At 36.0% G+C, this 18,005-nt stretch overlaps 1 protein-coding gene across 2 annotated transcripts in view; it reads left to right on the top strand.

The window, feature by feature from the left end:
• PPP4R3B (protein phosphatase 4 regulatory subunit 3B) overlaps positions 1 to 18,005 on the top strand; it is a 67,305-nt gene that overhangs the window by 10,440 nt on the left and 38,860 nt on the right. For both annotated transcript variants that reach the window (XM_032652382.1, XM_032652383.1), the window contains exons 3-6: positions 1,579 to 1,677; positions 10,086 to 10,709; positions 15,744 to 15,821; positions 16,912 to 17,028. In XM_032652382.1, the coding sequence (XP_032508273.1) occupies positions 1,579 to 1,677; positions 10,086 to 10,709; positions 15,744 to 15,821; positions 16,912 to 17,028 (918 nt within the window). The remainder of the gene's footprint in view (positions 1 to 1,578; positions 1,678 to 10,085; positions 10,710 to 15,743; positions 15,822 to 16,911; positions 17,029 to 18,005) is intronic.

Here is an 18,005-nt window from a genome sequence, read left to right as displayed (position 1 = left end):
CTGGTTTTTTAAAAAGATTTCACAACCTCTTCTCTACATGGTGGAAGCCACTAAAGGTTTTTAAACAACCTGATAAAATTTTAGAATAGCTGATGGCAAATATCCCTTCCAAGAAGCATGGCCAGCCAGAAGCTAGAACACAGATTTTCAGTGTTCTTCTTACCTGATCACACAGCAGATAAGTATTCATCTGAGGCCCAGATTAATTAAGGGATGAGCTACCAAAGTATTGAAATGTTTTCATTTTTAAAACTTTGTCTTTATTAATCTGGGGCTAACTTTTTTCTTTTTTTTTGGCTGCGTTGGGTCTTCATTGCTGCATGCAGGCTTTCCCTAGTTGCGGCGAGCGGGGGCTACTCTTCATTGCAGTGCGAGGGCTTCTCATTGCAGTGGCTTCTCTTGTTTCAGTATGGGCTCTAGGCGCTCGGGCTTCAGTAGTTGTGGCGCATGGGCTCAGTAGTTGTGGCGCATGGGCTCAGTAGTTGTGGCACACGGGCTTAGTTGCTCCGTGGCATGTGGGATCTTCCCGGACCAGGGATTGAACCCGTGTCCCCTACATTGGCAGGCGGATTCTTAACTACTGCACCACCAGGGAAGTCCCTGGGCCTAACTTTTAATTTTATATATTTTTTAATATCAGCATACTATTTATAAGTACTGTCAGCTGAACAATTAATAAATATAAGGTGCTTTCATAGATTATATTTTTGATAATTAGGGAATAAACTTAAATGTGCATTTTTTTTTAAATCAAAGTTTTGGCCATATTAAACTTTCACTATTATGTATCCTTTAAAAGTCCATTTCATTTAGGTGTTGCATAGTGATTTTCGTGTTTAAACTTGCGTGTTTTAATTTAAAACCAAACCTTAGTTTTTAATAAGGGAGTTGACAACTTTTCCCTAAAGGCATAACCTTTTGGGAGGGATATAATTAAGGACATCCAGAAAAACACTTATCTGAAACTGAGGTTTTTAATTTTTTACAATATAAGATGCTGAACTAGGTGCTGTTGGTAATACAGGTAGAGCAATATTTTCTGTCACCATTGTTTCACATTCCTTAATATCCTGAAGCCTCTTCCAGATTTTAAAAAGGCAAAAATAGAAAGGGTCAAACCTTAGGATAATTTTCAGCTATTTAGTTAGCTTACTGGTAACCAGCTTGAAGGGAAAAATAAACGGGTAGGTGGTTAGTGAGTGGAACAGCTGACTTTCTGGAAACAATAGGAAGTAGATGATTAGAATGTCTACATGATATTTTGGCCAAGAATGCTAGACTTTCCATTAAACATTATCTTGGTAATATGAGCTAGAGCCTGCTAACATGTTTTAATATTTTTTGTTTCAGAAAATTGCTCACTGTCATTATCAGTACCAAAGCTATGACTTCATTGCCAGATATTACTAAAATTTCAAAGGATAACAAAATACAGTTATATGATGTCATTTGAGTGTACATTAATTGCACTTACCTGAGGGCATTGCTGTGCTGTTTCCTGTCCTCTTGATTTTTATTTATACTTTGTAGTTGTTTCTTTTCTGGTGTGATGATACAGAAATCTTTATTTTTAAACAGGATACATTAATTGTTTGGTCAGAAGCTGAGAACTATGATCTGGCACTAAGTTTTCAGGAAAAAGCTGGCTGTGATGAGATCTGGGAAAAAATTTGTCAGGTAAGGTTATTTTAGTAATGTTTAACTTAAGTTTGCATGCATTCATGATTTATTTTTTTCATTATATCTAACAGATGTGTATTAGAATGTGGAAAGATAATATCTTCATGTGAGAATTTGATAACCTAACCTACAAATGTCTTCTATGTTAGGCATCAAAATTTTTGAAAATTTTTTTCAAGTTGTAATTTTGTTTTACCACTTTAGATTTTGATAGCATATATTCATAACTAATACCCTACAAAATGTCAAGATCTTCTAACAGAAAAAAGGTTAAATAGTTATGTTCTAAGGCTTTTAGAATTTTCTTTAATATTTGGTCACCTGTTTGCATAATGTTTATGGATAACTGTGTGCCAGACACTAATAATCCAAAGTGCTCATGACTTCAACTCAGAAGGAACTTACAGTGTAGCAGGATATAGGTGGTAACTCTCAGGGTAACTAGAATTTTTTTTTTAAGTGAAGTATATGTTTCAGTTGTGCATTGGAATTTTTTTAATGAAGTTTTTATTTTAGAAGTGTCAGATTTATGGAAAACATGAGCAGAAAATAGTTTCTATATGCTCCTCTGCCTGATATCTCCTCCCCTCACAGTTTCCCCTATTAAATAGTTTTCCCTATTAGCATCTTACATTAGTATACATATTGGTCACAATTAATGAACTAATATTCATACATTATTATGTATTATTATTATTTATACATTATTATTAACTAAATTCTACATTTATTCAGATTTCCTCAGCTTAAATGTCAGTGTTCCAGAATCCTGTTCAGGGTACCAGATTACATTTAGTAGTTATGTCTCCTTGGGCAAATCTGGGCCATGACAGTTGGTAAATCATAAAATTCATTTTTAATTACTATTTTCTGTAAATGGAGATCACTGTGTTTCAGTGGTTGCCTAGTCTAATCTTCTATTACAGTGGGTTTTTTTAATATAAATTTATTTATTTTTGGCTGCGTTGGGTCTTTGTTGTTGAGCACCGACTTTCTCTAGTTGCGGTGAGCAGGGGCTACTCTTCGTTGCAGTGCACGGGCTTCTCATTGCAGTGGCTTTCTGTTGCTGTGGAGCGCAGGCTCTAGAGCGCAGGCTGAATAGTTGTGGCACATGGGCTTAATTGCTCCGCGGCATGCGGGATCTTCCCGGACCAGGGATCTAACCCATGTCCCCTGCATTGGCAGACAGATTCTTAACCACTGTGCCACCAGGGAAGTCCCTATAGTGTTTTTTGACTGTTGTCATTTCACTTATATCAGCTTTACCTCTAGGGATTCTTATCACTGAAGGTTCTTTTTTTATATTATTTATTTATTCATTTTTGGCTGCGTTGGGTCTTTGTTGCTGCGCGTGGGCTTTCTTTAGTTGCAGTGAGCAGGCTTCTCATTGTGGTGTCTTCTCTTGTTGCAGAGCACAGGCTGTAGGCGCGTGGGCTTCCGTAGTTGTGGCTCGTGGGCTCTAGAGCGCAGTCTCAGTAGTTGTGGCACGTGGGCTTAGTTGCTCCACGGCATGTGGGATCTTCCCGGACCAGGGCTCGAACCCATGTCCCCTGCATTGGCAAGCAGACTCCCAACCACTGTGCCACCAGGGAAGCCCTCACTGACGGTTCTTGAGTTAGTTTTATGGATCTGACCACAATCATTCTTTTTCCTTGGTCCTCCCAATAACAGTGCCAAACAGCATAATAAAGTGGCCTACGAAAGTGTAGTAAGAATCTTACCATTCCATAGAAAGTTTATTTGACATATGGCTCTAGATCACTAAACTTTTCTTATCTGGGAGTAGATGGCTTGTTTCTTTCCTACCTCCTATCTGACTGTGTATGCATCATGTATTGCCGGAGCATTATTAGTATACATACATACTAGAATTCTAGTTGATGAACGGTTGAAAACATTAGTAAATATGCTATTTCTTTAATTTGTACAATATACATAAGAATGTAATCCTAATTGTTTTGTTAATATTTCACCTTTTTGTTTTGCCTGTTTTTAAACCTGTTGATGGTGATGGCAAGAAGGTCTTCATTTTTACCCTTTTTTATCTCATGTGCTCTCCAAGGATTGAGATTGAATTTTATGTTTGCAAAGTCTTCTGTAAAGTGAGGTGTAAGATCTAAAAAAAAGTGACCTCTATTGCAGACATACATATGCAGTTCATAAGTACTTGCTGTTCTGTTCTTAATAAACTTAAACCATGAATTCATTCATCTATGAAATGGGGGGAAAAATATTCCATGTAAATAATGAAGGCAATAATTTCAAAATGAAAGATTACTTTTCCATAATATTTATAAGGCTGTTCAGAATATTAATAGCAGTATATAAAGACTAACCTTTTTTTATGATAAATTACTGAAACGTGATATTTTATTTTGTTTTCTCTCTCCAATACCAGCATGGCAACTGGCACACGTTGTGTATGTACTTGGTATATATTTGAAGAATGAGTGAATAAAACAGAAGACAAACATCTTATTTAGAACTAGGGTGTTGAATTACATGCCTGCTAGAACATAAATTTATATTGTGGATAATATTTTCCAGTGATCAGCATATTCAGTTATACTTTGCCCCACTTTTCCCCTCCCCACACCTCAGCACATGCTGTTTAATATATGTTCTTGGATATATATATATATTCTTAATGACTTTGTACTTTTGTCTTAGAACTTTTCGCTGAAATTTGTTTTTTACTCTTTTCACTCATGTAGTTCGGGAGGTCTCCAAGACCACTCACAGGTTCACTAATTCACTAGAAAGACTTAGAGAACTCCACAAAGCTATTATACTCATGGTGCAGTTTATTACAATGATGTGATTCAGGTTAAAATTACCATTGGGAAAAGGCACATCGGTCAGAGTCTAGGAGAGTTCCAGGCGTCAGTATCCAATTTTCTCTTTTCAGAATAGTCATGCAGACAGCACTTAACTTCTCACAGCAACGATGGGTGGCAACATGTACAGAGTATTACTGACCAGGGAAGCTTACCCAAACCTTTGTGCCCAGCATTTTCATTGGGGTGTTAGTCATATAAGCAGGCTGAATACCCATGTGGCTAACTCTAGCTTCCAGCACTCCCAGAGGTTGAGCTGATATTGTGTGGCCCCAGATCTCCTCCATAAACCATACAGTTATCCACACATGTATGTGGACTGTCCAGCATAGCCCAAGGTAAACAAAATAACTCCCAACAGATAGGATATTCAGAGTGCTTAGAGGTTGACTCTCAGGAGTTAGGCAAGGTCCAAACCTTTCTTTGGGCAAGATTAGTTCTTTACTGCAAAGGCCACCCTTTGGCCCTTGGCCAAGACTTACAGCAAAATGGTCATATTTGTCTAAGCATCTACACTTAGTGTAGCATTTATATGACAGAGCAATAGTATCAGTATGAATATGCCTAACATTTGGAGGAGTCAGTGTGGGCTAGGAGTAGATTTAAAGCAACAACTGTTCTATAAAGCCATGATTTACTTTTTATATTTTTGCACTATTTTGACTGCTCATTACCCTCCTTGATCTACCACAGTTTGTACCTTATGGTAAACTCATAGAGAACTCTTTAGTATAGAAATTAGCTGATGGTTAACAGTTAGTAAGTCCACTTATTCCTCATGCCAGTCATTTTCTATCAACATTACATGCTAAGGAGGCTTTAATTCAGTTTCCTAATACATTTGATGATAATATCAATATTATCATAAGGCTTATGTACATGAGGTAGTTGGATCAACAGTGGCAATGTTATACCATATTGCGGTATGGTAGTAGATGTAACCTGAAAAAAGTAAGAGTCAGTAGATACTGGCACATTATAAGAATCCCACTCAGTCATTAATAATTGGTCCAGTTCATCATATTGTATGACAGTGTCTCCCAGGGTGGTGTCAGCTCTATCAAGTAGACTTACAGACTTCCATTCGACCTTGTTGAGTCCCAGGAGCAGTGGTAGACTTGGGAAACATATGGCTTCACCCTTCCAGGCATCTGTTACAATTGAGCTAAGAGAATATCATATCTTACTCTGAGCTTTTTGTAAGGCACCAGTGTTAATAATAGATTTCCTTCATTACATTACCTATTTATTTATTCCTTTGCCCTCTGTTACCATTTCTCCTCCCCATTTGTCATTGATTTTTACGCAAACTTTTCAGCCTTTGAAAGGAATGTTAGGTTTGGCCACTCTGCTGGTCTAGCAAGGTTAATTTTTTACTGCACAACTCAGTACTGTACTTTTAAGATCTAGCCATGTTGCTGAGTATACATTTAGTTTATTGCTCCCAGCTACTGTGTTGTATTCAACAGAACCATACGCTGTGTTTTACTTTTTAATTCTAGGAGGTCATTGCTGACCTTTGAAAGAACAATTTCAATAAAAAACCTGTTTCTTTGTCATTTCTTAACCACTTATAATAAGAAAATAGAACTCCTCTCTGAAAAAGATTGACAGCTCAAAGAGCAATAAGTATCTTAAGGGGAATGGTGAATGACAGAACAAAAGAATCATTGTGGGGAGAGAAATTACAAAAACAAGGGCTAAGGGACTTCCGTGGTGGCACAGTGGTTAAGACTCTACACTCCCAGTGCAGGGGGCCTGGGTTCAATCCCTGGTCAGGGAACTAGATCCCACATGCATGCTGCAACTAAGAGTTCGTGTGCCACAACTAAGGAGCCCACATGCCACAACTAAGGAGCTGGCAAGCCACAACTAAGGAGCCTACCTGCTGGCAACTAAAACCCAGCACAACCAAATTAATTAATTTTTTAAAAAAGAGCTAAGATAATTGATACATATTGAGCTCTTAGAAAGCATAAAATCAGAAGTACATATGGAAGTTCTAACCTCAGAAAAGGGTAGAGACATTTTCTTTGAAACAGATGAAGGAATTGAATGAAGATAAGTTGTGAGATGGAAAAGAAGAATGTTGGAGGAAGTTGAGTACTGATGGCCTCTTTTTTTCCCAAAGGGAAAAAGTTCTCTCTTATGAGACTTAAAGGGGAAAGTAATAGTGTTTGACCCTTGAAAAGGGAAAAAAATTAAAGCAGTAGCTATAAGGGACTAGGATAGGAGTGTGGAAAAGAGAAATTTTCATTGAGAAGCCTACTGATAGTGTGGACTTACCATGAACCTTATCACAACAAAAGTTTGGTTTATTCCTTAATGCTGTTTTCTTTTAAATTATTTATTTTTGGCTGCGTTGGGTCTTGATTGCTGCACGGGGGCTTTCTCTAGCTGCAGCGAGCGGGAGCTACTCTTGGTTTCAGTGCGCAGGCTTCTCACTGCAGTGGCTTCTCGTTGCAGAGCATGGGCTTTAGGCACACGGGCTTCAGTAATTGTGGCACATGGGCTCAGTAATTGTGACTCATGGGCTCTAGAGCGCAGGCTCAGTAGTTGTGGTGCACGGGCTTAGTTTCTCCGCGGCATGTGGGATCTTCCCGAACCAGAGATCGAACCCGTGTCCCCTGCATTGGCAGGCGGATTCTTAATGACTGCACCCAGGGAAGCCCCCTTAATGCTGTTTGACCAATATTGGAGAGGAAGGGGCTGTGCTTAACGGAGCCTCTCAGGGACCCAAGTTGATAGAGAATTCATTTTAATACTTCCATGATTATTGCAAAGTGGGAAAGAAAGGTGGCAAATCAGAGCACTGGTTTTTGAAAGCTCTTCCCAGAAGTTATACATGGCACTTTGCTCACATTTTATTGGCCAAAGCAAGTCACACAGCTACATGTAACTTCATGGAAGCAATGAACTCATGTGCCACAAGAGGGAGAGAACCAGAAATATCTGGTGGACAGCACTATTGTCATCCAGGTAGACACTTGGGTTTATGTGATGTTGACAGATTAGGTCAGTCAGGGGTACGTTCAGGATGAATCCAGGAAGCTTGTAAGGGATAATACTAGATAACAAAGAAATAAACATGCTGTAACCTAGTGGTTACATGCATGGTTCTGGAGCTGTGCTTTTATTCTTAAACATATGCAAACTATGTTCATTTGAAGTTTAAGTTAACTCCTGGTTTCCTCTTATTTGTTCTTTGTAACCTCTGATTCTTCTTCCTTCCCCTCACACTACGTTTTCTCTTTTCTCTGGTTAGTGTCAGTCTTCTGGCTTTAACTGTTACCCTAATGCCAAATCTCTATCTTCTGTCCTATTCTTTTTCCAGAGTAGTAGGCCCACAGATTGAATTGCCAGCTGGATATTCAAACAACTCAAACTTAATAAAACTGAACTCTTCCTAGCATTCCTCTTCCACGTTCCCAGTTTTTGTTAAAGAAGCCATAATCTTCCCAATGATGGGTTTAAAACTATAGGGTCATTGTGTTTCCTTCTCTCTTTTGTAGCTATCCCATATCTGTCCCAACATCACTATCCAAATTCAGTTGTTCATGTAGCCTTTGGAATAACACCCTAATTTATCTATATTTTCAAATTTGTCTCATGCAGCTGATGCCAGGTTAATTTTCTGAAGGACAGTGCTACACATTCACTTCCCTGAACAGTAATGCAGGTCTTTTAGCTTGACTTTTCATGATCTGGCTAGAGTCTACATTTCCATTTTTGCTGTTTGCCATATGCATGTCACATATTTCCATTTCTCTGGCTCTGTGCTCTTCCCTTTGCACTTTGGGTACCTTTATCTCCCCTCAGAATCTTACCTATCTTTGAAGGTCCACTTAAAATCTCAGATGCCACTGTTTTTTTTTTTCTTTTTTTGAATTTTATTTTATTTATTTTTTTATACAGCAGGTTCTGATTAGTTATCTATTCTATACATATTACTGTATACATGTCAATCCCAATCTCCCAGTTCATCCCACCACCACCACCACCACCACCACCACCCCTGCCACTTTCCCCCCTTGGGGTCCATACGTTTGTTCTCTACATCTGTGTTTCTGTTTCTGCCCTGCAAACTGGTTCATCTGTACCATTTTTCTAGATTCCACATATATGCATTAATATACGATATTTATTTTTCTCTTTCTGACTGACTTCACTCTGTATGACAGTCTCTAGATCCATCCACGACCCCACAAATGACCCAGTTTCATTCCTTTTTATGAAGTGCCACTGCTTTTATGATTCCTTCCTTGTGTTCTCTGCTCACCCATACCCCAAGAGCTGGAATTTCCCTTCCTCTGAGTTTCCAAGGCATTTTATCTGAACTGTTCTTATGACCTTGTTACTTATATTTTCTCTTATATTTATGTGTCATCCTCCCTAAGCCCAGCTACTCTGTTGAGAACTCAGAAGTAAAAGAAATACCTTCATTCCTCTAGGGAAAAAAAGTATCCTGTATGCATCAGTATATCTGTCTACTTTTTTCTCTGAGTTCTTAGGTCTTTTTTCACATGTTGCTTTGGATTTGGAAATTTGTGGAAATTTGTGGAACTTTTTCTGCTTAGGATATTCGAGGTGTTTTAAGGTGGAGAAGAGAGGATGATTGCACTCTTGGATTATGAATTAGAAAAATTTATGAAAAGTAAAGTTCTAAACATTTTTTGTTAGACTAATTCATTATAGAAAATTTGTTAGCCATGCTTTTCTTGAATCATAAAGTAGTCAACCTGAATCATAAAGCAGTTCTTTATTCATTGTTGTGATTTTTATCTAGATAATACTTGAAGGCTTTATCACAGATGTTAAATGAATGCCAGTTTTTAAAAGAATAGACTTTATTTATTAGTCTATTTATCAGCTTCAGGCTCAGAGCAAAAGCAAATACTTTTCCAAAAGTGAATTTCAAAAGTATTTTGAGGAAATCATATTTTCTTACTCTTGAATATACAGGGAGTTGGGTTTTAATTTGGTTTGAACTCAGTAGTGTCCTTGTTAAGCCAGTGTGATGGTGCTTTTTCATACATAATAATTTTGGGGAACCAACAGAAGAGAGTTACTTTCTGCAAAATTCACTCTACTAGGTAGAGTGAATTTTAATAAACAACTGCAAGTGGTTATTACATAATTTAATATCAAACAACATAACGTTAGCTGAAATACTCAGGTTATTAGGGATCAGAGTTAACCTCAAGTTGTAAGTTGGGAAATTTAGAGGTGAAACCATCTGCAGTCAGTAACTTAAGACTCAAATAACTGACTCTAAACTAGTTGTATTTTCCCACTCTAGACTTTACTTTTAATTAACAATGACTATTAGTATTGATTCCTTGAAAGTATTGATTTTTACTTAAATTCACTAGTCAGGGGACTTCCAGCAGTCTAGCGGGGGCAGGGGTTCAATCCCTGGTCGGGAACTAGGATCCCACATGCTGTGAGTCGTGGCCCAAAAAAAAGAAATTTATTTTTTTAAAAAAATTGAATGATCAGTGATTTGATTCCCAAAATTCTGAATTCTTTTGTATTTTAAGGTAACCAGCTGTACTTGGATATTTTTAGGTTCAAGGTAAGGATCCATCAGTGGAAGTCACACAGGACCTCATTGATGAATCAGAAGAAGAACGATTTGAAGAAATGCCTGAAACCAGTCATCTGATTGACCTGCCCACATGTGAACTCAATAAACTTGAAGAGATTGCTGACTTAGTTACCTCAGTTCTCTCCTCACCTATCCGTAGGGAAAAGCTGGCTCTGGCCTTGGAAAATGAAGGCTATATTAAAAAACTACTGCAGCTGTTCCAAGCTTGTGAGAACCTAGAAAACACTGAAGGCTTACACCATTTGTATGAAATTATTAGAGGAATCTTATTCCTAAATAAGGCAACTCTGTTTGAGGTAATGTTTTCTGATGAGTGTATCATGGATGTCGTGGGATGCCTTGAATATGACCCTGCTTTGGCTCAGCCAAAAAGGCACAGAGAATTCTTGACCAAAACTGCAAAGTTTAAGGAAGTTATACCAATAACAGACTCTGAACTAAGGCAAAAAATACATCAGACTTACAGGGTACAGTACATTCAGGACATCATTTTGCCTACACCATCAGTTTTTGAAGAGAATTTTCTTTCTACTCTTACATCTTTTATTTTCTTCAACAAAGTTGAAATAGTCAGCATGTTGCAGGTAAGTAAACTGAGGTGTTCTTCATAATTTTGTTTTCAGATATTTAGTCCCTGTAATAGTTAAGCTGGTGTTCATTCCTTCGTTTTGAAAGATTTCTTTTGTTTACTTTAATTGTACTATCAAGCGTAGAAATCAGGGCTTTATCTCATTTTTTTCTGAAGAAGAATCATTTCTTAATGTGACCTTTTATATTTCTAAATGTCCTATCATGCAGCTGGGTTTTTTTTTTTTAACTTTTTGTTTTTAAAAACTTGTGGTAGAGCATACATGACCTAAAATTCAAAATTTTAACAATTTTTAAGTGTACAATTCATAGCATTAAGTACATTCACAGTGTTATGCAGCCATCACCATTATCCATTTCCAGAACTTTTTCATCATCTGAAACAGAGGCAGCTGTTTTTTTTTAATATTTTTTATTCCATTTTGTGAGACCTAGTTATTATTGGGGATATGCGTGAGTGTGTGTGCTTAAAGCTTCCGAAATAATTCAGATGTGCAGCCAGAATTGAGAAACATTCATTAATTTTCAGTAAATGATAGTCAGATTATTTGCTATGGAAGTTGATTTTATTCTCTCTCCTTGAGTTGTAAAGTAGGAGTCTTATACCATGTTTATATCATGTTAATCCTTTATACCCTAACAGTTTGGTAAGCATGATTTTGAAGATTTTACTTTACTTGTGGTAGTATACTAACAGTTTCCTGCATAACTGCCTTTGTTATTTACACATCAGTCACTAAGTTTATTGAGCTGCTACTACAGTACTTAGTGAGGTTAGTGGTTCTCAAGTAATGTCTGTGGACCCCTGGGAGTACCTGAAGCCGTTTCAAAGAAGTCTGTGAAGTTTTTCCTTTTCCAGCTTCCTGTCACTGTGAGGCTGTATTTTCTTCATGTACTTCAACCAAAACAACATATTGGGCTTCCCTGGTGGCGCAGTGGTTGAGAGTCCGCCTGCCGATGCAGGGGACATGGGTTCGTGCCCTGGTCTGGGAGGATCCTACATGCCGCGGAGCGGCTGGGCCCATGAGCCATGGCTGCTGAGCCTGCGTGTCCGGAGCCTGTGCTCTGCAACAGGAGAGGCCACAACAGTGAAAGGCCCACGTACCACACACACACACAGAAAAAAACATATCACAGTGGATTGAATGCTGAAGGAGATGTGAGAATCTAGCTGTCTTCTGTTAAGCCAAACATTAAAGAGATTTGCAAAAATGTAAAACAAGGCCACTCTTCTTTCTAAATGTTTATGATTTGGGATGATACAGTTGTTTCTCATAAAAAATATTTATACAAACATAATAGCTTATTTTTTAATGAAAATGTTTTTAAGCATCTCAGTTTTAATTATGGTAAATACTGATAAACATAACCCACATAATAAAAGCTCTTTGGGTTCCTCAGTAGTTTTTAAGTATTTGAAGGGGTCCTGAGACCAAAAAGTTAAGAATGTCTGTCTTAGTACTTACCTATGAGATTCCATTTCATGATACTTCCAACCATTATTCACCATTATAACTTTACTTTTGTATAGGATTTACTTCCCAGATAATTCTTTCACCAGGCAGTTTTTCATTATTCCACAGTAATAAGTGTGAGGCAAGTTGGACTTACACATTAGGTTCCATTTATAATACATGGGACCCACTTTTTAAAACCATATTGTACAATTCAGGGTGCCATTTCACTTGCTGACAGAAAAAGTTATAGTCTCAGGAGACTGGAAATAAACCCATAGTCAATGTAGTTGATATAAAGGACCCAGTAACAGAAGCTCAAGTGTAGCTTTCGAATGACTGCTTTTGACTTCAGAAGAGTTGCCAAATCCATAATAGTAAATCATAATGCTTTTTATGTTTTGAAAATAAATTATGCAAACTAATCTGTAAATATTTATAACTTTCTATGTCATTTTATACATTCTGTCATAGGTCTATTTGTGAAAGTTATACTTATATAAACCAAGTTTTACTCATTTCTGGTCCATGAGAGGCATTTTATGAAATAGCCAGATGTCATGAGCTACCTGTCGTTTACTTAAGGTTTACCACTTCGTTATCTCTTACGTGTCAGCCGTGATGCTGAATTCTGTTTTCAACAGTGTGTGAGAAGAAAGCAAGTTTATGGCCATTGGCCTCTAAAGGCTCATTTCCTAAAGCCCATCTCTGAGATTTCCCTGCAGGCATTAGATGTTTCCACATACCCATCTGGCTAACTAGTATGCATATCTGTAGCTCCTTAAATAAGTATTAGCCTGTTGTTGCATTAGTTACATAGGGCAAGTAAAAATGTAAGAATTTTATCTAACTCGACCAAAATGAGGTAGTATAAAACTACATAGATAACTCCTAACCTAAATTAGGTTAATTAACTGAGAAATTATATGAAAGCACTTAGGGTGGTCACTGGCTCCTACTATGTACTCTAATACATGTTGAGATTATCGTAACCATGACAGGGACATAAGATTTTAGTTAACCTGAATTTTCTACCTAATTACAGGTCAAAATCCCTTGTGTCCAGAATTGAGAAATATACTTTAAAATGTTTTATAAATTAAATTCCAAAAAGCCAGTAAATTGAGGTTATTTCCACACAGACAGCTATAGAGTTAAGATCCTTTTCAGAACAAGAAGTTTTAACTTCTCCCTGCACTAGAAATGATTAAGGACAGGTATCTCAAATGTTGACATTTTAGCATGTTACATAAATTTTCACTATTCCATAGATAAGAGTTGGGTGACAAACAAACCCAGTGGGATCAGTGGTTTAGTTCTTTTTTGACATATTTTGCAAGATTTCAGCACTGAAAGAGAAATTTCTAACCTTTCACCCATTAATTTAATATGTAAAATCTTCCAACACCATTAAGAAAACAACTTTGCAATAATATGGTTTTGTTTTAGAGGTTTTTGGACTCAAGTGTAGGATTTAACGTATTAAATTTTATCATACTGGACTTGGCCCATTCTAGTTTGTGTGTATATTTTGCTTTGGTCTGATTCCTACTTAGGAATCTATCCTGTATATTTTCTGTTGTGGGAGTGACAGAACTTCATTATGCAGGAGACCAGGATTCTAAATCCATCTTTATCACTAGCTAGCTTCTGATAAATCCATTCTTTGAGATGGACTTTTAAAATTAGACTAGGCAATCTCTAGGTACTCTGTTAAAGCCTCATCTAATTCTAAATTTCTGTGTCTACGTGATCCTTTTAGAATTTTTAATGTTGCATGGGTCCTAGGTTTGGGATTTTGGTTTTGTGTGTGTGCCCATTTTTACATCATCGCAAAGAAAAAAGTTCGATTTCAGACTTTTTAGGAGCAGCTCATCTTTTCCCTTTAAGGTTTTGTTATCCAAAATAGTAAACATGCACAATATGACTTAAAATAATTGATTTATTAAAAGCTCTTAAAATGAAATAGAAAAGAAAAACTAAAGTGATCTAAAGAAACTAATTACTTGAAGAACCAGGGAGTTAGGGGAAATTTTCCAGCTATATTTATGATAGGCTTTAAGCTACCTAACATCGCTCCCTTAATACATTGGAACAGAGTGCTTGTGTAGAATAATACCAAAAATAATGTTAGAGATCAGAAAAGAAATATACTAGGGATCGGAAAGCATTCTCCTAGCAGACTGTAATACTTGAAATTGCTTCTGTAATACTTTATGCAGTTCTAGCCATCAGCAAACAAATAATGAGTCATATAAGAAGAATTTAAATGGGAAATTGCATTTATCAAAGAACTGGAACTATTTTCCTATGAAAAGATTCTGAAAAAGTTAAAAATCTTTAGACAGGAAAGGAAGATTTAATCTGGGAGAGGTGCAGGAAGATAAAAATTTATAAAAGGTATAAGTTGAGGTAAATATGTGCTTACTCCACAAAACCTAAAATACTGAGATGAAAAAGTGATTTGAGGGATAAGTAAAAGATTATTTATGTAGTTGAACTCTCTCAGAAGGTAGATAGATGATTCAAGCCTCCATACATAAGATCCAAAAGGAGTCAACTAAATAACAAAACGAACACTATTCTGAGTCAAAAAAGGAGTGATCTGTCAGTGATGTGTCTTTGAATAGCTCCAAAGGATGTTTAGTGGGAGAGCATGTTATATTTTCCATGACCATATCTAGTGCTTTTCATTCATTTTTTCATATATGCTCTACCTTATTTCAGAAAGGCTTTAAGGGATTGATACCACTTCATGGATGATTCACAGTAAGAGAAAGGGCAGGTATATTAGCTATATCCTTTATATGTCATGCTTTGATTTTATTATCAACCATGCAGTTATCACTATTACAAATATTTTTAGGTTATGCTATTTTAATTACTTAAAAGTATTCAAATTATATTTCATAAAAGTGAATTTTGAAGATTACTGAAACTTAAAAGCATAACTTTCAGCACATTTTGATGGAAATCTTCTCTAAAGTAAATTTCAATATTCATGTCAGTTTTTCCTTTGTAATTTAATTGTCCATATTTATTATAGAAAATTGGAAAATACAGATGAGCAAAAAAGAAAATCACTCATAATCCATCACCAAAAGATAATCACAGTTAACCTTTATAATCTTATCACTGCCAGAATTCAGTGTTCTTTATTGCTGTGTTTGTAACTCTCATTTTTCTAATCCACTGTGGACTAATAATGAGATCTTCAGACTTGTTTGAATTACGTTTAAATTAAGCGTAAATAAATAGACCCTGAAAGGGAGTTAGAGAGGCTCTCGGTTAAGGTAAATAGAGTTTTCATGCATGACCTCTTGAACATCTATTTTTTGTTTTTCAAAGAGTTCTTTATAGTTGAGGTTTCTGATTAAACAAGGTATTAATATGTCTAACTAATATTGAATGGTGTAGTCAAGTTTTGAAAATTATAATATGAATATACCTGGAATTTTAGGTTTTGCAATGGAATTGCTCTTAGGTTTTCAGCTACTTTTATTATAGTTTGTGAAATCATATAAATGAGTATAACTTTATACTTCTATTCATAGTAATTATTTTTTCTCATTGTAGGAAGATGAAAAGTTTTTGTCTGAAGTTTTTGCACAATTAACAGATGAGGCCACGGATGATGATAAACGACGTGAATTGGTAAGTTATTTATTACTGAAATTCACACCCTTAAAGAACACTTACTCTTTTGGCATACGCAGCTTTTAATATTGAAATTGTTAATTTAAAAGAAAAATGTTTGTAATTAGTATGGAAGATATAAACAGATGACCCTTGAGCAACGTGGGTTTGAACTGCAGGTTCCACTTAGACACAGATTTTTTTCAATAGTAAATACTACAGAACTACATGGTCCAAGGTTGCATGCGGAACCACAGATATGGAGGGCCTACTATAGAGTTACACACAGGTTTTTGACTTAGTGGAGGGCGGGCACTCCAACCCCTGTATTGTTCAAGGGTCACCTGTGTTTAAATTATACTATAAAATGATTATTTGCAAAGTTTCTAAAACTTACTGTTTTGTATATCATAGAAGTTTTTAGAGATATTTTGATGTGGTTTTATTCCTCCCAGTGAGGGAATATGTGCCTTATAAATTACAAAATCAAGACGTGGTTTATGTTAGGACAGAAATACAAACTCATACATTTTTATGGTTGTAGATACATTATTGAGATGCTTTTTTTGTTTTGTTAAACAAGAGGTAGGGAGAATCCTTCTTGAATAAACGAATGATGAATTGGTTCTTGGAAGTGTTTTTCTTCTTTAGAATGTGTTGGTAATCACTTTTTTGAGGTATAAACCATGCTTTGGGGAAAGGGAATGGTGACTGCTGTGTACCAGCAGTTTGCCAGTTTTTCAAACCTTATAATCAGATACTAAAGAAGTAATGAAAGATTGCTGACTTAAAATCAGCCACGTCATCTTTGGTATAGTTATTTCTCAGTTTTCTCATTTATAAAATTAGCCCTTTATCCTAGGAAATCTCTAATGTTCCTTACAATTCTTAAAAATTGAATTGTGCTTTATGAGTGTTCCCTGAAAACCCAGCCACCATTTATTATAGCATGGTTTCTATGTTCTTTAGGTTTTGAGGAGCCAGGATACCCTAAAAACTCTAGGTCCCTGAGAAGGTTAATTCCACACTGTGGTAGATCACATTACAGTTTACCTCAGAGTTACTTTTAATGTGTGTCAACTTCTCACTATTCTTTCTAACATTACAGGTTAATTTTTTCAAGGAATTTTGTGCATTTTCTCAGACATTACAACCTCAAAACAGGGATGCATTTTTCAAAACTTTGGCAAAGTTGGGGATTCTTCCTGCTCTTGAAATTGTAATGGTAATTATATAGTTTCTTTTCATGTTTTTGAAATTGTGAATTTGTAATAGATTTATATTGTGGATGGGAAATAATTTTTTATAGTAATGCATATTGAATTTTGTAATTTTAGATTATGATTCATTTGGTAGTGAGTCATAAAACCTCTTCAGATTTTTATTAACTTAAATTTGTAATATTAACATGTGAGTCATATAATATGGCTTCAAGTAAATAAAAATCCCACTGGTTTTATGAGACTGTTATCTCTTCTATAACAAAATTAAGTATGTTTCATAGAAACTAATAAAATACCTTTCCTTTTTTAGACCAGTGAATGGGAGAAGGGCAGACTGGACCAAGGGGGCTCGTGCTACAATATGGGGTTAAGGGAGTGATTCTCTCTCATACTTTTGTTTATATGAGCTTTATCCACTGGCATTTATTGTATGAAAAATTAAAACTGAGAAAATTTTTAAGTACTTATTAATTCATTTTAAAATGATAATTATTAACCCATTATATGTTTAGATAACTAATATAACTTTCATGAAAAAATAACTTTTCCAAAACAAAAAAATTTTAGTGAGACAAGTGGCATTGTTTCATATTTTTTGCCAACCCCTTTGATGCCTGGCGTAATAAAAGATAGCTAGGTTCTCATAGCAGCATCTGCGTTTAATCTGTTAACGATATTACATCTTGTAGCCTCTGGAAAACCCCATTATACTTGTGATAGACTGGGAGTGGAAAAGGCTAGTAATGCCTTAATATTTATTTTCATAATAAATAGTATTATGAAAATAGTTTTAATCTCATGCAATTTTGAAAAGGGTGTTATAACCCCCCTTTTCAGTGTGTGAGACCCCTCTCCTGGGTTCCCTGGGCCACACTTTGAGAACTGCTAAGTTAGGGAATGTTTTCAGAATCACCTGGAGATTTTTATCTTTGAATCATGTATCCTTCATGTAGTGATAGGGAAAAAGCATTCAAGATCA

Source organism: Phocoena sinus, chromosome 13 (assembly GCF_008692025.1).
Source record: "Phocoena sinus isolate mPhoSin1 chromosome 13, mPhoSin1.pri, whole genome shotgun sequence".
NCBI lineage: Eukaryota > Metazoa > Chordata > Mammalia > Artiodactyla > Phocoenidae > Phocoena > Phocoena sinus.
The sequence above is the reverse complement of the archived record's forward strand: the minus strand, read 5'-3'. Positions and strand labels throughout refer to the sequence as shown.